At 51.7% G+C, this 16,651-nt stretch overlaps 1 protein-coding gene across 10 annotated transcripts in view; it reads right to left on the bottom strand.

Annotated features, from left to right (window-relative positions):
• The window catches only part of Ift122 (intraflagellar transport 122), a 50,967-nt gene extending 34,420 nt beyond the window's left edge, over positions 1-16,547 (bottom strand). For 4 of the 10 annotated variants that reach the window (XR_016533534.1, XR_016533533.1, XM_090323909.1 and 1 more), the window contains exons 1-8: positions 16,414-16,547; positions 11,438-11,504; positions 9,651-9,735; positions 7,862-7,940; positions 5,509-5,585; positions 2,803-2,869; positions 1,756-1,902; positions 605-781 (exon numbers count right to left, since the gene is read on the bottom strand). Coding sequence is in view for 4 of the 10 variants with exons in the window: in XM_090323909.1 (XP_090180035.1) it covers positions 605-781; positions 1,756-1,902; positions 2,803-2,869; positions 5,509-5,585; positions 7,862-7,940; positions 9,651-9,735; positions 11,438-11,504; positions 16,414-16,454 (740 nt within the window). In the remaining 6 variants the exon portion in view is untranslated. The remainder of the gene's footprint in view (positions 1-604; positions 782-1,755; positions 1,903-2,802; positions 2,870-5,508; positions 5,586-7,861; positions 7,941-9,650; positions 9,736-11,437; positions 11,505-16,413) is intronic. The other 6 variants (XR_016533538.1, XR_016533537.1, XM_090323911.1 and 3 more) reach the window with 3 other exon arrangements.
• Positions 16,548-16,651: the final 104 nt, after the last annotated feature.

Here is a 16,651-nt window from a genome sequence, read left to right as displayed (position 1 = left end):
CCCCCTCTGATCCCAGCAGTGAGGCTCTTTACCAAAACACGCCTCATGTGGAACAGGTGATGCTCTGGCTGAAGCCCCTCTTCCTCCTTTCTTTGTCCCCATTTTCCTCCCATGACACTGGGGCTCTTGCAAGGCCTCTGAGCCTCGAGCGCCGTAGATGCGGTGGTCTGTGGTCAGCTGGCCCACCAGCCCGCTGGCCCATTCTAATTGACAGGATGCTCAAGACCAGGGTAAGGTCTTCAGCCAGTGTAGGCGGGAATCCTGAGGGAGTGGGAAGGAACGGGGCTGGTGACACGGGTAGTGTTGAGTATGCACATCCAGGTGGTGACACAAGACAGGCACCAGAAGCCATGTTTTTGAAGAATGTCTACTGTAACTGGGCGGAGTTGGCTCTATCATGGTTTAGATGATAGCACTGCAGGGGTGCGCTGGGCTTGAGGAGAACACAGAGACACCAATGGGGGCTCGGGGCATGGAAGGCTGAGCCCCGACTCTGTGTGTGTGTGTGTGTGTGTGTAAGCTGGGGCCCTGCTCTGCTGGCCCGGGCAGGCTACACGAGGCCTGGCCCCTTCCGAGGAGCACCTTGCTCCCGGGACACACTCACGAGTTGTCGTCCCTGGGACTGTCTTCTTCTTCCTCCGGCTCTTCCTCCTCTGCCTCACTACCCTGACTACCGTACTCTGCTGACTTCAGAGTGGAAGGGATTTCCTGAAAATAGCTGTTGACAATGACATCCTCAGCATCCTCCGTCTCTCTGCTCATCCAGAAATTCTCCCACCGGCTGCAGACAGTAAGTGGTGGTTCACAATCACATCGCCTACAACTGCTCTAGCACTATCATTTCAAGCCCTGTCCAGGAGCCCCTGAGCCCTGCCCGGAAGAGGACAGCCACCAGGTACACTGGGCATCCTGCTTCTCATGAATTAAAGATGGCGGCCTGAAGCCACACAGTCATCTGTGGCCACAAAATCAAACAGCAGGAACTCTGGGGTAAGCTAATAGCCTCCGGCAGCATTAGGTACGCATGGCCCAACCTGGGCTGACAGATTTAGCCAGGAAGAAGCATAATAACCTGGTGTGGGGAAGGCAACGGAATTAAATGGCCTCCTAAATCAAGTGGGCGCCCATCTGTAACATGACACTGGGTTGGTAAACAAGTCCTTTCATTTACCTTCAGAGGACTCTGTGGGGGATACAGACAGTTTAATAATATTATGGGATTACACAAAGAGCCTGTAAAGATATTAATTCACCCTCACAGTCACATGGGCATAGGCAGAAAGAGCATATGAGGCTTGAGCTGCCGTGCTAGACTTTAGACACCTGGAAACTTAATTCTGACTCTTTTGGCAAGGACAACAATGGAGGCTCATGGAAGAGCTCTTTATTACCGGGGGAGCACACACTTTGCCCAGATTTGTAAGGAACCACTAAAAAAATCTCGGCTACAATAAGGAAATTGTTGCACACAGATGAACATCACACACACACACACACACACGCTGCTCATGTATGCATTCACACGCACAACACTCACACATCCTCTTTCGCCTGGCCTACATAGCTCATCTGCTTAGCTAAATCTCTGGGATCTGTGCCAAAACTCAAGATAGCTCTTTAAAAACTATTTAAATGCAACCGATTCCAAAAGGTCCGGTCAAGTGGAGGGAGAAGACTTGCAAACTACCAAGGTCTGGGGAAGGGTTCAGAGAGAGAACACAGCCTGCCGAGAGAAAGCGCGTCTCTGCCCCGTACCTGGATGGGCTCCAGCAGATGGACCATATGGGGGAGTAGGAGCCCCCCGGGCGCTCGATCTTCACTTTCTCCTCCCCGTTTTTGTTCCGTATGCTGATGACCCCGTTGAATAGCCCCAGAGCCAGGTACTGGCCATCATTCGTCCAGCTGGGCACACAGCCAACATTGGTGTGGGACAGGGAACGAAATAGAAGGAAAAGCCAGTGAGACCAACACTCTGGTTTAGAGTAGAGCATGTGCCACAGCTCAGCGAGGCCCTGGGCTGTGGCACTGTCGCTCCTGCTCATCAGAGAGCCCTACTGTGAGCCCCACCGCTTTCTGGAGTCAGTAGCGAGATACATAGCAGCTTGCACGGCTCCCCCTCCATGACACTCTGTGACTGCGTCCCTGGGCCAGGCCTGTCTCTGGCTTGCATCTCAGCCTCACCCAGGCAAGGGAGCCTGTGACTATCCCCTGTGCCCAGGGCAAGCCTTGCCATGCAGTGGCACTGGGCACATGATGAAGGAGAGAACTACCCTCAGAATCTAAACTGAAGGAGCAGCTACCATGTACAGGTGCTTACTCTGTGCTAGACATGGATCACGTTTGGCATGCTTACTCGGTGTGTGTCTCACACAAACCTACCCAGCCAGGGCTTGTACCACCACTTGACAGATGAGGACCCTAAGGCTCCAGCTCAGAGAGGTTCAGTCACTTTCCTAAGGTCACAGAGACTGTCCATAACAAAATTGGAACTTGGCTCTAGGCCTACCCACGAAGCTAGCACTGCAGCCCCACACGTGCTGTGCACAAGGCCAGCCTCCCATGTCTAGACCCTCTGCTTAGTACACCCTTATGACAAGGAGCTATGGCCAGCTACCTGAGTGGAGGCAACTTGGGCTTTCTGGCTCTCTGATCAAAGGCCTAGCTCTTTCTTTCCCGTCAGAGAGACGAAAAGAAAAAAGGTACACCAGTCCCCTCTGCTGTGTGTAGTGAGTGTGTAGTGAGGAGGGCCTGTTCAGAGGAGGAAGGCGCAAAAGCCTGACACCACAGCTGCCCTCAGCTTACCTGCAACAGGTGATCTTGCTGCTGGCTTTGTGCTTGGATACAGACTTCTGTTCTGGAGACCACAGCCCTTCAACACATGGTAAAAGATTGGCAGTTGGAATACTACTTAGCAACAGAAAGAATGAAGTAGTGCCGCATACAACAACCCAGGGGGCCTCCGGAGCTTCATGCTGAGTGAAAGAGAAGGGGACCTCGGAAGGTTGCACGTACAGTGACTGCATTTACATAACATTCGTGAATGACAGGATGGCAGCCCTGGATTCACTGGCACCAGGGCTGGGGTGACGGGGTCAGGAGGCAAGTGTGATGGTGAGCGGTGTCCACGAGGAGACAGGACAGTTCTGTGTGGCATGACACGCGTGACACAAGTGACAGAACTGCACACATACACTGCTAGCCAGTGTCCTGGTTTAGTTATATAAGAAATATCTTGCAGGGCCGGGAGTTTGGCCTAGTGGTGGAGTGCTTGCCTAGCATACACGAAGACCCAGGTTCAATTCCTTGATACCACATATATAGAAAAAGCCGGAAGTGGTGCTGAGGCTCAAGGGGTAGAGCTCTAGCCTTGAGAAAACCCAAGGACAGTGCTCAAGGCCCTGAGCTCAAGCCCAGGACTGGCCAAAAAAATTTACATATATCTTGTGGAGAAAACTAGATAAAGGACACGTGAGGCTGCACTGAGCTATCTCTGCGGCTCACTGGAAATCTATAATTTTTTCAAAAGAGAAAGAAGAAAGGCTGCGGGATTTAGGTCTCAAGCAACTATCCACCTGGACTCCTCATGGGTACACAGCAAGCAGAGGGCATCATGAGCTTAAGTCACACCCGGCCTCTGCCACCACACACGCCCCGTCCACAGAGGTCCTCGCCAGCCACTCCCCACTGTGGCACAGTGGCCCCAGCATCAGGTGCACATCCAGACACCACAAACAAATGCTGCTCTTTGCCTGGGCCATGAAGTGTGAGCCAGCAGGGAAATCTGGTGCACAAATAGATCTCTACAGCCAGGTGTGCAGTGGAACATCTCCCTCTGCTCGTCTCCTCACCACCCCTCCAACTGTGCACACGTCCTCTGTGCTCTGCTACGCCCGCCCTGAGCTCCTGCTCATTGCCTCCCCAAAAAGTGCTTCCCAGAGCAGGGCTGGATGCAGCTCCTATCCTGGGTCGAAGCCCTGATCCTCACTTGCCAGCTCAGAGACTTCCAGTGATCCTTGAACCCCTTTGTCAGTAGGGTGAAAATGAACAGAAGACCTCAGGCAGGAGCTGGCACAGAGACCACTAGGGATTCACCTTTAAATCCTTCAGAGTGCTTAGTGCATTGCCGGAAAATCCCCGCCCCAACATGTTTTCACATCTTCTACCTGCCCCCAACACCACAGGACAGAGGCTGGAGTCTTTTAGGGCCCCCAGGTAAACTCATAAACGAGGGCCTCACAGGGAGAAAAATGCTTAATTTCTTAAACAAACAACAATCTCTTCCTGATTTAATTACATGATGTGTTCTTGCTTAAATTCTCCTTTTTGGAGGCCTAGAACTCCACAGTGAGAAAGCTGAAAGACCCACCCTGCACCCATGCTATTCTCTGGGTCCCACTGTCTTAGCAGAGACACAACACACAGAGCTAGAAAGCGGAACTTGTTTGTTTTGGTGGTGCTCCTGGGATCTGAACGTAAGGCCTTGCGTTTGTGAAGCAGGTATTTTACCATTTGAGCCACCCCCTCTCTCCCCAGCCTTTTGTGGTTTGTTTTACTAACAGGAGCATGCATTTATACCCAGGCCAGCCCAAATGTCCAGCCTCCTCTTCATTCCTCTCTCATAAGTAGTAGGAGCACAGGAGAACACCTGGCTTTTTCACTGAGACGGGAGGGGGGGGGCAGGGGAGGCTCACTCATTTTCTGCCCAGGCTAAGTAGCTTGGATTACAGGCATAGGCCATTACATCTGGCCCATAGTCAACTTAAAAAATAATAATAATAAAATAAATAAATAAAAACCGCTGCTACTGGGGCTTTACTCAGGGCCGAGAGCTCTAGTTCAGTTTTTTCACTCGTGGTTGGCTATCTACCACGTGAACCATGCCTCTAGTCCAGCATTCTGCTGGTTAGTCGGAAATGGAATCTTGCAGACATTTCAGCCTGAGCTGGCTCCTAAATCTCAATTCTCAAAACTCAGCCTCCTGAGTAGCAAGGATTACAGGCGGGAGCCACCAGTGCAGCCAGAATCAGCCTTTAATGGAGACCATCTGCAAGCCTGCCTGCCTCCCTCCCTCCATGCACACTCCCGTCACATCCTCTAAGCAGCACCATAGTGGCCTGTGTGATGCCAGGAATGGCTGAGTCCTGCAGCCCCTGGGGAGCATAGCTACAGCCACCAGGACGCTGCACCCAATGCAAAGCTGAAATGGTGAATGGGGGTGACTGCAACGTGGGCATGCGGACCTGTCCCTTGCTGGGGTGAGCCCCCGGCATGCCCGTGCCCTCCCCTCTGCTCACCATTTCTGCCCTGGCCCTCGTGCCAGATTCAGGGTCAGCATCACACGGGGGGATCGGGCCTTCCACAAGGTAAAGGAAACCAAAGGTCTCCCCTCAGACACAGAGGAGGGGGAGTGCACTGGCAGGACAAGCACTACATTCTGAAAGGGTTTCATCATGGGGGGCCCACCATTTCGGTTACGCCAGGATGAGACGTGTGGGAAAGAGAACCTACCGATGTCGCTGGAGGAACACGATGCCAGCTGGTGAGTGACGGGGTTGTAGGAGACGCACTGAATAGACTCGTTGTGCCTGCAAGGTAAGTGGCATGAGCTGTTAGGATGAAAACCACCAATGCCTCCGTGGCTTCTACTGGAGGTTTAGCTCTCTATGCAGCCCTCTGTGGCCACTGCCCAGGGCCATCGTCCTGCACTGCCAACTGGGAGCTGAGGTGCCAAAGACAGAAAGGACCAGCCTGCGGCCAGCTGTGGAGTGTGGAGCTGTGGCTGCTGCTGTTTCAAGGCAGCTCACAACTACAGGACAGAGGCCTGTGAGCACAGCGGGGCCAAGATCTGGAGACAGCGGTGAAAGCGAAGAGGTCCTGAACCATCATTGCACCCCGGCCCGGCTCCTTCCTGCATGCCTGCGTAACACTGTGACACTACTGCCTCACTCACTTGCTCACTTCAGCATGGCTCACACCTATCATCCTAGCTACTCAGGAGGCTGAGATCTAAGGATTGCAGTTCAAAGCCAGCCCTGGCAGAAAAGTCTGGGACATTCTTATCTCCAATTAGCCAGACAAGCTGAAGTGGAGACAGGATACCAGCCTGGTGCAAAAAAAAAAAAAAAAAAAAAAAAAAAAAAGTTCAAGGATGGCACCCAGGTCTTGAGTTTGAGCCCCAGAACTGGCATAAATAAATGATCACCTGTTGATTTGCATCTCCATGCTCAGAGCAGTATTGGTAACCATGGCCAAGTGAATGATGGACGCACCCCACGTGTCCACCAAATTATGACAAGCAAAGCGTGGCATCTGTTACAGTGGCATAACAAGGAAGCCCAATACCACACAACACGGCTAAACCATGGGACTTCACACTGACACAACTCAGTTGCAGCAGGACAAACACTGTGTCTCCACTTACATGTGGTAGGAAGAATGTCAAACTCACAGAGAAAGCAGAGCAGTGGGGGGCAAAGGCTGAGGGGCAGGGCGGGGGGAGATTCTTAGGTGTAGTTAAAGTTCTGCTAGGTGAGGTGGCCAGGGCCTGTCAGTCTACCTACTCACCAGGCCAAGTTAGGTTGGATCTCACTTAGAGGCCAGCCCAGCCCAAGTTCACAAGTCCTTCTCAACCAACAGCTGGGCTCAGTGGCACTTGCCTACTAGCCCAGCTGCAATGGGAGCATAAAATCAGAATACTGCAGTCCAGGCCAGCCTGGGCAATGAGAGACTCTATCTCTAAAATAACCAGAGTTAGCTGAGCGCAGTGGCTCACGCCTATAATTCTAACTACTGGGGAGGCTGAGATCTGAGGATCCTGGTTCAAAGTCAGCCCAGGCACTAAAGATCCAGAGACTCTTATCTCCAATTAACCACTAGAAAACTGGAAGTGGCGCTGTGGCTCAAGGGACAGGGCAGAGCTTAGGGACAGCGCCCAGGTCCAGAGTTCAAACCCAACAACAACAACAACAACAAAAACCAATAGAGTTAAAAAGGCTGGATGTGCAGCTTGAGCAGTAAAGAGTCGACCAAGCAAGGGACCAGACCCGGGAATTCATGTATGTACATATGTACGTATGTATGTATGTACAGACAGATGGATGAATGTATAGATATATAGATATGAATTGAATATATATATGGATACATACATATATGAATGAAGATTTTAATTTCCGAAATTTGGTTGCAGAACAATGTCAATGCAGGTAATACTATTAAACTTAAAATATGGGTAGGGTAGTGCATGTTACATTCTTTTGTGCCTTGGGTTTTTTTGTTTTTTTTTCAAATGAAATGGTTTGCTGAATTCCTGCAGTGGACCAGGCATGGTCCTAGGAACCAGTGACACAGAGTTAGCAAAACCAGGAAGGTAACATTCAACCCTAAAGAAGCCACAGTGGAGATGCACCAAATCCAGCAGGGCAGAGACACCTGAGGCTGAGAGGCAGGCTGACACAGCAGCCACGGGGACAATGCCAGCTGAGCCCCAGGGGCAGAGGAGGTTTGGCACCTGCCCCCCCTTCCTCAAGGTTGTTTCTGACACACGCACACTGGAGGAAGGCGGTTAGGGATGAGTGGGATACATGGTGGCAGATGAATTGAAATGCATTCCACGAAAACACCCGGCCAGGGCTGGCCAAGCTAGCAATGCTTAGCAACCCCTGCATCCTAGGTTCATCTTGGAGGAAAACAGTTCTTCCTTCCATCTTTTCCAAGGAGTGTTGGCTACAAATGTGGTGCATGCCGGGAATCTCAACATTTGAGAAGCTGAGGCAGGAGGAGCTCAAGCTGGGCTGCAAGGCTAGATTCTGTCTCGCACAACAAATAAACAAGAAGTGCACTACGTCCTGAGGTGGCTTACGTGTACTTTAAAATGCCTTCCAGTTTCGATGTCCAGATAATAACACTTTTGTCAGCGGATCCAGAAGCAAAGCGTTTGCCTGTGTTAAGAAGAAAATGATTACAACTACTTTAACCAGCATTTCTCAGAGTGTTTCTTAGAAAGCTAGGTATTTGGGGTCAGCAATTCTGAAATATACATTATTACTGCCTGTGATGGCCACACTGCAGGAGAGGCATCAGAAATCCTCTCCTCTCAGCAGACTCAAATGCTGCACTGTGGATCATGGGAGGCTTAAAGTATGAGCAGAGCTTAGCCAAGTAAAAAGGAAGAGAAAGACACATCCACATGGATGAAACAGACATGCAAAGGCCCTAAGGCAGGGAAGGGCTAGTAGGTTTGAGAGGCAGCCAGCATGGACACTGAAGGCAGGAGGTAAGGGGACAGTGGAAGGATCCCTTGCCCTTTACCCCCAAAGCAATGGCAAGGCTTTCAAGGCAAGAAAGGATTGAAGCAGAGTGGCAGGTCAGAACCGCATTTTCATCCTACTTGAGACTGCCTACAAGCTCGTGGGGGAAGAGGGATCAGGACCACAAATGCCAGGGTGAAAGCTGTGCTGGTGAGTTAGGAGGTGATCACACACTTGCCACAGAGCTGAAGATGTCACCTTCGGGCCTGTGGAAGGTGAGCTTGGGCAGTGACTGCTCTGGACTGCAGTGGGGAAAACACTTTCCTCTCTGGGGCGGTCAACTAAGATGCTACCTACAAAGTACCCTCACAGCCACTCAGGATCTCAGTCCAGCCACGTGGCTGCACTGCAAACCCCTAACAAACAGCAAGCTGCTGTCACCTCCTTGCCAGACAGGGAGCAGGAAACAGCAGCCAGACACTGCCACGCTGCATCTCTGGGTCAGAATTCCTAGTGATGTCACCCTCCAGCTGTGTGCCTACGAGCCAGGTGTCTACTGCCTCCTCGCTCTGACGTCCTCACCCACGCACGCAGCTGCTCGGGTCAAAGCTGGGAGTCACCTCACCTCCTCTTTCCCCACACCTCAAGTCCAGCCTCTCTGGAAACCCTCTTGGCTCCACCCTCAATCCAGAATCCAGATCCCCTCTCACCGCGGCAGGCCCTGCGCTCAACTCCCCTGGAAGAAGCTCCTGGCTTGTCTCCCTGCCCCAACCTCATCTCTTGCAGGCTGTTTGCAATCCAAATGAAAAATACAAGTGGGATCACATCCCTCCTCTGCTCAGAGCCTATCGGTGGGGCATGATCGCCTGAGAACCAAAGGTGAAATTCTTACAGTAGCCAACATGACCTGGCACTTGTCTCCCCTTCATTTCCCTGCTCCCCAAGCCTCAACTCCCAGGAGGCCTGGCACACAACCGGCCACTATCCCAGCTCGACAGATCTCATTGTCCCAGGCCTCAGGGTCTCTACTCACCCGTCCCATCTGAATGAGCCCACCCAACCTCCCAATCTCCCAGCCCCTCACGCTGCCTGCCTGTCCTATTTCACAGCACTCCTCACCCATCGCTACTGCTTAGTTCTCCTCATTCCCCTACTGGACCTTGGCCTCTGGTTCTCCAGAGCATCTCCAGCACCTCGGACAGTACCTGCCACAGGGATGGGTTGCCAGAAATACTCCTGGACGTGGATGTCAGAATTTACAATGCAGAAACGTCCTGTCTTCCGAATTAAGAGTGCCTATGCGCAAGCGCGTGCACGCACACGCACGCACGCACGCACACACGTACACACACAAGTAGCCAAGAGGCCATGACAGAGGTGGAACCCAGAGCAGCCTCTTACCATCCTTGGCATATTCCACACAGTATACGGTGTCTTTGTGTCCCCTGAGGGGCTGAAGCAAGGTGCCATCAGAGGCGTCATAAACCTGTCAAAAAGAGACAAAATTGAACTGACTACTGGTGGCTCACACCTGAAATTCTAGCCGGGGGGATAAAATTGAAAGGATCACAGCTCCAGGCAAGCCTGAGCAGAAAGTCTGCAAGACTCCACCTTATGGAAGAAGCTGGACAGGGGGTCATGAGCCAGATCACGATCCAGGCATGTGCCTGGACAGGAAGCAAGGTGACATCCAGCTCAAAAAAGGCCTGGAGGTATGGTTCACAGGCGAGCGCTGCCTAGCAAGCAAGTGAGAGGGGGAGACACGTGTAGATTATTTCTGTGACATCAACTATTCAGAATTCCTATAGGCCTGCTACCATTATTTTCATTTTTAAAACCAAACTGTCGTCAATGTTCTAAATTTGTATCCAAGGAAGGCTGCTGCAAAACCAGCAGGAATATGACTTCACACTGGGTAGCCAGGAAATGAAGTCCTGATTCTAAGCCCTTTGGGACCAGGTGCCAAACCATCCATCCCTGAGAAACAAAAGCCATGGATAGTCCCTACATCTTCACTCATTCTGCCACGGGCTACGAACAAGGCCAGTCAAGCCAGGCCCACCCAAATAAAGCCAGCAAGCACAAAGGGCCAGCGCTCACCCCCACATCACCAAGATGTTTCTTATCAGCTACCGAGACAGAGTCACAGATCTTGTGCTAGGTTTGCAAGTAGGAAGAAGTGTTATAAAACCCAGCTGTACTATGGATTTAGGATATTTTATGGTTCTGTAACATGGATAAATAAATGGAAATGTACAAAACACACCATCTGAGGAATCAGAATAAAACTCCCACACAGTCAGAAGAAAGCTGAAAGGATTGGACTGTTTACCCTGGAGAGAACAAGTCTGCAGAACAATTTAAGCATGAGCTTCCATACAGAAAACAGACATCAGTCAGTCTGCAAAACTGGAGACAACAGTGAAGAGGAAGTGGACTTGACACGGGGTGGGAAAAGGGGAGAGCACACAGGTCAGAGTTCTCTCTGGAGGTTAGTTCTGTCCAGAGGGATTGGCCTTCAGGGAGAGCTTATAACCTTTGAAAATACAAAAAACAGCACAACGTGCATATGGTAGGCCAGGGCCTAAAGGTCTAGGGAAGGGTATCTGTCTGGCTTTTCATGGAGGGGACTTCCTCAACCTTTTTTTTTTTTTTTATCCTGGTCTTAGGCTTGAACTCAGGGCCTGGGCTCTGTCCCTGAGCCTCTCTGTGTTCAAGGATAGCACTCTATCACTTGAGCCACAACAACACTTCTGGCTTTTGCTGTGTGTGTGGTACTGAGGAATCAAACCCAGGACTTCATGCATGCTAGGCAAGCACTCTACCACTAAGCCACCTTCCCAGCCCCCCTTCAATCATGTTGCTTAGGTATTTCAGCACAAAATATGAACTGACACCCACTCAATTTCAAAGGAATTCTGATTCATTGTCTGCAACTACTTCATGGTGTCTCAAGCAAAAAGAAAAAGATGAATGCCTCCAAAGGAGGCATTGTTCACAAGTTCCTAGCTGATAGACTGTTTACTTACCTGTTTTAAATAGCCCATTTCCTTCCCCATTAAAAAGTAATGACTGGTTTTTCCTCCCTTGCCTTTTTTATCTCAAGAAAACGGGTCAAATTTCAGTGTACTTACAAGAGGGAGGAGGAAAAAAGAGCACTTAAAAAGGAAACTCAGACCAAATCCTACCAGTAATCTGCTTCCTGCAGCCACAATCAGTTGAGTTCCATCGGGCTTAAATGTGAGGTCATAGATACTAAACAGAAGACAAGACAAGAAGACAATTAGGAACCAAAATGATGAGGTTTGCTGATGGCCAGGAAAGTTAACTTTTGTTTCTACTATCAACACCGTGAGTATGAGGGGGAAAATAACAGCAATGAATTGCATGTGTTTGCAAATTCCATGCAACCACCACCCATTGGCAGCTGTTCAGTCATAATAGACTCGGCACTCGGCTCTGCAGCCTGGTTTCCTCCTGTCTAGAGCCGATGCCAGGAATGAGTCAAAGGCTTAACCTCTAGGGCACTTTAACTCTTTGAATGATACCACAGGGCTAAACACCCTGGGAGCAAGTGCGAGGGTGAGAAGAGCCAGTCAGTGATGTGTTGAGTGCCTGCCACGCTAGCTACCAACAGGTACAAGGTGTGCAAGTCTGAGTCCCTTCCTGGCCTCCAGGAAGTCCCCACCTGAGGGACCTCCACTTCTACACACATTACAATGTATCTGAGTTTGAGATGTATCTTGCAATTGATGACATGTCAATTTAATCGATCATTTTTTTTTGCTTTCGTTGATACTTTATGATCAAGAACATCTTAGATTGAATGAAACATAGAGGAAAGTGTTTTTTTTTACATTTTAATTGACAGATATTATGTGTATTTATGGAGTACAATATGATGCTTTGATCTAAAGCGAGTTAACACATCCACCTCCTCAACAACTTAACCATTTTGTGTAGTGAGAATGCTACAAATCTCTTGGCTTAGCCATGTTGGAGTGTGCCCTGTATTAACTGCTGTCACCGTGCAGTGCCAGGGGGACTTGCCTTCCCAACCCCCACCCGATTCCACTCATGGGCAGAAGTATCCTTCAACAAGAAGATCTCCACATTTCCTCAGCAAGGAGAAGCTGGCCTTCTCTTGCACCTTATTTTAACACGGTGACTAGATAGGGCAGGTGTCATCAGCCTGTTTTGGTTTTGTCCATCATGGGTCTTGAACTTAGGGCCTGGATGCTGTCCCTGAGCCTTTCAGCTCAAGGCTAGCACTCTCCCACTTGAGCCACAGCGCCACTTTCTGATTTTCTGGTGGTTAACAGGAGATAAGAGTCTCACGGACTTTCCTGCCCAGGCTGGCTTTGAACCATGCTCCTCAGATCTCAGCCTCTTGATTAGCTAGGACTATAAGCATGAGCCACCAGTGCCCAGCTATCATCAGCCTGCTTTTTAAAGATGAGGAAACTAGAGTAAGGCAGATTGTTGACAGGCAGCTGGCTGAGACTCAGAAGCTGGAAGGGGGTGGCTGCCCCGTTTTGTATCTGGACACAAGGTAAAAAAGCAACTTTGGGTCCCTGGTCCTTCAGCTTCCTTCCTCACTGCTCGGCAATAACAGACCTAGGCTTCCAGCACTTTCTTTCTGAGTCCAGCTCTCTCAATACATTTCCCACTGAGAAGAAGGAAGAGACAAAAATGGGGAAGGACAGACTGGGGCCAGAAAAGCTGACCTCCTATCTGAGTTTTTTTCTTCATCCACAAAACAAGGGTGTGTGGGCCACCTGCCAGCCTTCTGCAAAGCATCTGCTACTTGCTATGATGGGACAGTGGGGTTTGCAGGGGGGCTGCGTCTCTCTAAATAACCCTAGGGATGTGGCTTTCCACTTTACATATCTCTGAGGCCTCTTCAGCAGGGTTATTCCAGGCTAGATTATTTATTAGTAAGGGTCTTACTTAGACTATGCCTGAATTACCTTCCTCTCAGATCTAAGTCTTCACTTTCCCTGAACTTTGTGAAATTTTCTTCTCAAAAATATCACCATTAGGGGGCCGGGAGTTTGGCCTAGTGGCAGAGTGCTTGCCTAGCATGCACGAAGACCTGGGTTCGATTCCTCGGTACCCCACATACATAACAAAATGCCGGAAGTGGTGCTGAGGCTCAAGTGGTAGAGTGCTAGCCTTGAGAAAGTCCAAGGACAGTCTCAAGCCCTGAGCCCAAGCCCAGGATTGGCAAGCAAATAAATAAATAAATAAATTAATTAATTAAATTTAAAAAAAATATCACCATTAAACATGTACCATATATAAAATGTACTGTACACATAACGCGTGCTCAACTTAAACTCTTACTGTAAATAAGCTGCACAATTCAGTGTCGCTCCCTGGCATATAGCCTCTTATATGTTCATTGTTTCCAGGTACTGTCTTTTTAATTGTGCTTTTATGCAAATCAAAGGATTCAGCCATGGTTTACATTATATATCCATGGCCCCACAGGGCATGGCATTGTATGTAACTGAATGTCAGACAAGATTTCATTTAAATCATGGAAACAGGGAAAGTCAGAATTGGAAAGGACTCTAGACATTGTGTAGTCTGTCGCCCCCACCAGGGCAAGAGTCCCTCCATCTGGCCATGCAGCCTCTGCCCGCACACTGCCCGCCATCCCCAGGGGCTCTGTCCCCTGCAATGGACGACACACTGTCAAAACATATGTCACTGGATTCCCCTTCAGAGATGGGCGGGCTCTCTACCACTTGCACTCTGAGCTATTAACTACTGTGGGGCTGGTGTGTGTGTGTTGGTTGTGGAGCTTGAACTCTGGGCCTGGACGCTGTCCCTGGCTCTTTGGCTCATGGCTACTGTCTGGTTTTCTAGTGGTTAATTGGAGATATGAGTCTCACAGTCTTTAGTGCTGGGACTGGCTTTGAACCCCCAGGCCTCCTATTCTAATAGGCGCTTCCAAATCTGCAAGGGGTCACACCCCAGATAACTAACCTCCCCTCATTCACTGGGGCATGCCTCCACACTGCAAACACCAACCACCACCCGTGACACCACTGGACACATCGATGTCTGAAAATAAAGATGACAGAGCTACTGCTTTTTTTTTTTTAAGATTTATAGATGTCTGAGATAAACAGGTAAAAAAATAACTCTTACACGTGACAGACTCAAATACCACAAGAAAAGAATGAGCAAAATTCTGTCCTAAGGGTTGAGAACAGAGCAAATCAGGCTACAGTTGACCAGCAAATGTTTTATTGGACCCACATGGTGTTCCATTGTATCCTTTTTTCCCCCCATTAAGTGCCCACATTTTAAAATTAGGACACTTCACATTAAAAACTCAAGATTCCTAGATTTTGATAAAAAGAGGAAGATCTGAGCACACCTGGTCAAACTGCTGTTGGCAGGGGCAGAGCACAGATGCCCCCTCTGTGCACAGCACAGCTCTTTACCATGGTCCCTGCCACTCCCTTTCTCCCTGACATAAAAGACAAGTGTGCACCGACCGGCTATCATCAGCCTATCTATGAGGAGAAATGTATAATTTTAGAACTTTGTATTCAATCGCTATCAGAAGTTATAATGAATAGGGCACCCGTGGCCTGTCAGGAGGCTGAGATCAAAGGACTGTGGCCCAAAGCCAGTCGAGGCAGGAAAGTTCTTGAGACTTCACCTCTAACTAACCATCAAAAGGTTAGTCTGGAAGCTTGGCTCAAGTGATAAGAGCACTAGCCATAAGTAAGCAAACCAACAAAAGTGCAAGGCCCTGAGTTCAAGCCCTAGTACCAGCACATACATGCACAGAGTACTGTAAGAAAATGAAATAAGATGTTAAATAGCACTCAATTATTTAAAAAAATATGCCATTCCCTTTCTATTTTCAAGCTTTCCAATTAGGAGAATGTCTTCAGCTGATGCTCATCTTTAGGCTGACTTTACCTGGGAATGTACAGCTAGAGACACCGCTAGACTTCCGCTGGAAAGGTGCCTAGCAACAGTATCTACCTGAAGCCTTTTCACTTTTGTGTCTCCATGCTTGAAGTTTTTACTTCTCTTGCTCTCGCAGTAAACCACACTGACTTTTGTCATTCAAGGGAAAACAGTTCAGGCCCCGGGCCCCCGGTCAGGCCCCCGATCAGGCCCCCGGTCAGGCCTCGGGACCCCGGTCAGGCCCCCGATCAGGCCCCCGATCAGGCCCCCGGTCAGGCCCAGGTCAGGCCTCGGGACCCCGGTCAGGCCCCCGATCAGGCCCCCGATCAGGCCCCCGGTCAGGCCCCCGGTCAGGCCTCGGGACCCCGGTCAGGCCCCCGACCAGGCCCCCGATCAGGCCCCGGACCCCAGTTCAGGCCCCCGGTCAGGCCCCCGATCAGGCCCCGGACCCCAGTTCAGGCCCCGGGTCAGGCCCCCGATCAGGCCCCGGACCCCAGTTCAGGCCCCCGGTCAGGCCCCCGTTCAGGCCCCGGGACCCCGGTCAGGCCCCCGGTCAGGCCCCGGGACCCCGGTCAGGCCCCGTTCAGGCCCCGGGACCCCGGTCAGGCCCCCGGTCAGGCCCCCGATCAGGCCCCCGGTCAGGCCCCCGGTCAGGCCTCGGGACCCCGGTCAGGCCCCCGGTCAGGCCCCCGTTCAGGCCCCGGGACCCCGGTCAGGCCCCCGATCAGGCCCCCGATCAGGCCCCCGGTCAGGCCCCCGGTCAGGCCCCCGATCAGGCCCCCGGTCAGGCCCCCGTTCAGGCCTCGGGACCCCGGTCAGGCCCCCGGTCAGGCCCCCGTTCAGGCCTCGGGACCCCGGTCAGGCCCCCGATCAGGCCCCCGATCAGGCCCCCGATCAGGCCCCCGGTCAGGCCCCCGGTCAGGCCTCGGGACCCCGGTCAGGCCCCCGGTCAGGCCCCCGGTCAGGCCCCGGGACCCCGGTCAGGCCCCGTTCAGGCCCCGGGACCCCGGTCAGGCCCCCGGTCAGGCCCCGGTCAGGCCTCGGGACCCCGGTCAGGCCCCCGGTCAGGCCCCCGGTCAGGCCCCGGGACCCCGGTCAGGCCCCCGTTCAGGCCCCGGGCTCTAGGCCGCAGGCCGGTCGTCCTGGCAACCACGGCAGCCCCGCCGCCCTCGGCTCCCGCCATCCCGGGCTCGGCGTCCCTCTAGTCCCCGCCTGTCCCACTCCTCACCACTGATCGCTCTTATCTTTCCACGTCACCACGGTCCTCATCGCAGCGTCCCTCACGCCGGGGGCTCCTCCTCCCGGCCTCGGCCACACGCTCCGCCGCGCCAGCCACTTTGGCTACCCGCGCTACCCCTGGCAACGCACATGCGCAGTCGGCACCGCGCGCGCGCGCGCGTGCAGGTCCCTCCGCGAGCGCCAGTCTTCAGGGAGGCCGCGCCGGGGCGCCAGAGCGCCCAAGGAAC

The sequence above is a fragment of the Megascapheus bottae genome, chromosome 33, assembly GCF_031878675.1.
Source record: "Megascapheus bottae isolate mThoBot1 chromosome 33, mThoBot2.hap1, whole genome shotgun sequence".
NCBI lineage: Eukaryota > Metazoa > Chordata > Mammalia > Rodentia > Geomyidae > Megascapheus > Megascapheus bottae.
Note: the sequence above shows the minus strand (reverse complement) of the source record. Positions and strands in the feature narration are given on the sequence as shown.